The 3,239-nt window shown below is 34.4% G+C and overlaps 1 protein-coding gene across 2 annotated transcripts in view; it reads right to left on the bottom strand.

The window, feature by feature from the left end:
- Positions 1 to 887: 887 nt before the first annotated feature.
- prkcha (protein kinase C, eta, a) overlaps positions 888 to 3,239 on the bottom strand; it is a 46,681-nt gene continuing 44,329 nt past the window's right edge. For both annotated transcript variants that reach the window (XM_015021241.1, XM_015021240.1), the window contains exons 13-14: positions 2,550 to 2,696; positions 888 to 1,381 (exon numbers count right to left, since the gene is read on the bottom strand). In XM_015021241.1, coding sequence (XP_014876727.1) covers positions 1,232 to 1,381; positions 2,550 to 2,696 — 297 coding nt within the window. In that variant the 3' untranslated portion in view covers positions 888 to 1,231. The remainder of the gene's footprint in view (positions 1,382 to 2,549; positions 2,697 to 3,239) is intronic.

Below are 3,239 nucleotides of genomic sequence, written 5' to 3' on the forward strand. Positions count from 1 at the left end.
CTTGGAAAGTTTTTTTTTTTTTGGAGTATAACACAACCCCATATTTTTTAAAAAATTTTCTTAGACAAAAAAAAAAAAAAAACTCTTGGTAAAACTTGTGCAAAAACACAAAATGTTACCAAGTGTTTTTGTCTTGTGCAAAAATCTCAGTACTCTTGAAATAAGACAAAAACTAATTTGCTAAAAAGTAACTTTTTAGGAAGATATAAGAGCGTATTTTGAGTCAGTAATTCCTTAAGATTGATATAAAAGTTCTAGATTACTTCACTTATGGGAAATATGTCCTGTTACAAGATAAATAATTTGCCATTGTACTAGTATTTATTTCTTCAATATTAAGGAATTATCGACTTAAAACAAGCTCCTCTATCTTTCTGAAAAATTAGTTGCAAGTTAGTTTTGCCTTCTTTCAAATGTACAAAGATATTTGCAGCAGAAACTAGACAAGACAACTTGGTAAGAGTTTGTTTTTGCAGTGTAGCCTCTGTGTTTACACAGTGAATGCTCCTTTCATTCCTGCCAGCATATAACCGTTTGCAATCACTCTCTCTTTGTTATGCTGCTGTGGTGAAATCTAGTTTTTTTTTATATTTCCCCATCAGGATGAGTCAGCGAAACGTTGCGTCATGTTTAACATGCCCCTCTGATCAGATTACAAAGAGCAGCAGAGTCCAAACAAACAGCTAATGCGCCGCCTCTTATCTGCCACCTTAAATCAGTGAGAAACTTCTGCTGCATTTCTAACTTCTTCAATCCGTGTGCATCTGTATTTTTCCAGAGAAAAAGTACGTCACTGAAAAACTATTTCAGCCCCAGTCACAGCTTTCCAGGACTTAACTGGTATTTTGACCTTTCTGGGAATCTGGGAGACTCATGTGAAACTGGTGTGTGTTTCTGAACACAGAACAATTTTATTATTTTCTTTTTTTAAAAAATGTATTTTTTCCATTTGAAGGAATAGGAAGAAAATCCATTACAACAGAACGGTTGAATGTGCCAGTGAATCCATCTGACAGTAAAAATAACAATAAAAATCAGATGAAAAATGCAACATCCGGGGTTAAACGAGTGCAGAGGAGTTCAGCTAACGTCCGGTGTCTCCATGAGTTGTCCAACGTCTTTTTGAGACATTTCCTCACATTTCTGCAGAAGGGAGACGGCGACAAAGTTCGAGAAGTTTCAGTATAAACTGGGAGGAAAACTGTGAGATAAATGCCAGGAGTGGAGCCTCTCAGATGTCCAGAAGGTCAGGCGAAGTGAAGGAAAAGTTTCTAAACTCGTCCTGGTTGATGGAAGGGATTACGGGGTCGTCGATGGGGGTCAGCGTCGGCTCCTCCTGGGTGAAGTCCGGGTCAAAGTTGTTCACATCCTCAGGCGTTTTCTGGAAAATAATAAAGAAACGAGAGGAAAATGTCAGAATAAAACACCAACAACCATAAATACAAGAGAAGAAAGAAAAGATATTTACATTTAGAGCTGAAACGATTCATCTGATTAATCGCGATGAAACAATTATTTATATAATCCTTAACTAATTTAGTAATTTAGTAATTAACTTTCTCAGAGCAAAGAAATCTATACATATATAGATTATGTATTTAAAATTAGAAAAACATTAATCTGTAAATATGTTCTTTCAAAAACTCACCTGGTTCAAATTCTGTAAAAAAATTAAAAATAACTTTTAAGCACCTTTTTCTGTCCAATTATTAATCAACTAATCCAAAAAAATAACCACCAGATTTTCCCTACGCTGTATTGATAACTAAACATGTTGATTATTTTAGCCTAAGATGCATCATTTGCTACAAATAATCAATCGTTAATTAAAGTTAGGCAGTAAAATGTTCATTTTATTAGTTGAAAAAGGAATTGAAATATTTATTTGCATATTTTACTGTATAAAAAGACAACTGCATTAACTCCTAATTATATTTTTTATTTGATTTACATAATATTGAACCAAACTTTTCCCGTTTTAAATCATTACTTCCATTTTCAAAATACCAAATATTTAGTTTTTTTTTTTTTTTTAGAATTTTTTCCAAAATCAGAAAGTTAAAAACAATTTGTTCAAATTTTATAGAATCTCCTTTAAAATTGGAACAACAAGAATTTGTTTTAAGTCAAACTGTCTTGTTTCACAGATTATATGACTGATAACTGGTATTTTTATTAACATTAAGTTATTATTGAGTTAAAACAAGTTCTCATATCTTACCAGTTACTTTTAAGTTAGTTTTGTCTTTTGTCTTGTTTTAAGTGTTTGTGTTTTTGCAGTGCAGCTTGAATGTACTCCAGCAGAAAAGCATCATACTGCCACCACCGTAGATCCTCTTTTTGTCATTACGACAAAATAGTTCAATTTAGACTCTAAAAAATGTAAAATGAAAGATTAATGCGGCATCTTCCAGAATCTGCAAATTTAACCTCTGGCTGATTTTTTCCCATGATACCACACCAGGAAGCTGTTTGTTTTTACAGTGTATGTGTCTTTCTGGCTTCATGTGCCACCAGTGGAGTTTTTCTCTCCTTTTTAAATAACTTACAATCCTTGGCTTGAATGGCGGCTCTATTTCTTTGCGGTTTAATTTTTCCCAGTCGATGCCGGTGAAGAAGGAGTGGCTGATGACGGCGTCCTCGCCTCCTTCCGATGGGACGCAGCCGAGACGCCGCGCCGGGTTTTTGGTCAGGAACTGCAGAACCCAAAAGAAGCAGGATTCATCAATAATAATAATAATAATAATAATAATAATAGCATTTTTCTGCAGTGTGTAAATGCTGAAAGCAGAATCGGTGAGGTAATCTGCTGAAAAAAACTGAACTAAAGCAGAAACATGCATGAAACACAAATATACAACTACTACTACTACTACAACTTGTACTATTATTACTTCATGAAAACTGGATTTCTTTGAAATAAATGTAAATGATGTGAGTGTTTTTGGCATCTAATCTGCTGGAAAAGCTGGACTGAAAACATGCAAATTAAATACCAACACTATAAAAAATACTACTACTACAAATACGACAAATAGTTCCACTGCTACAACAAGTACTACTACTGCTACAAATAGTACTACTACTAACCTTCCTAATAATAGTAAACTGGACTCGGCTGGTTTGAATGTTTATGACAAACTGTATCAAGTTTCCGTTTCCTTCAGCTGGATCAAGCTGGCTAGACTGGATGAAACCCATCCAGTCAGTCTCCACCTCCCTTCACACACACACACACA

This window comes from Poecilia latipinna, unplaced genomic scaffold, assembly GCF_001443285.1.
Source record: "Poecilia latipinna isolate Pla-1442-1.1 unplaced genomic scaffold, P_latipinna-1.0 Scaffold2750, whole genome shotgun sequence".
NCBI lineage: Eukaryota > Metazoa > Chordata > Actinopteri > Cyprinodontiformes > Poeciliidae > Poecilia > Poecilia latipinna.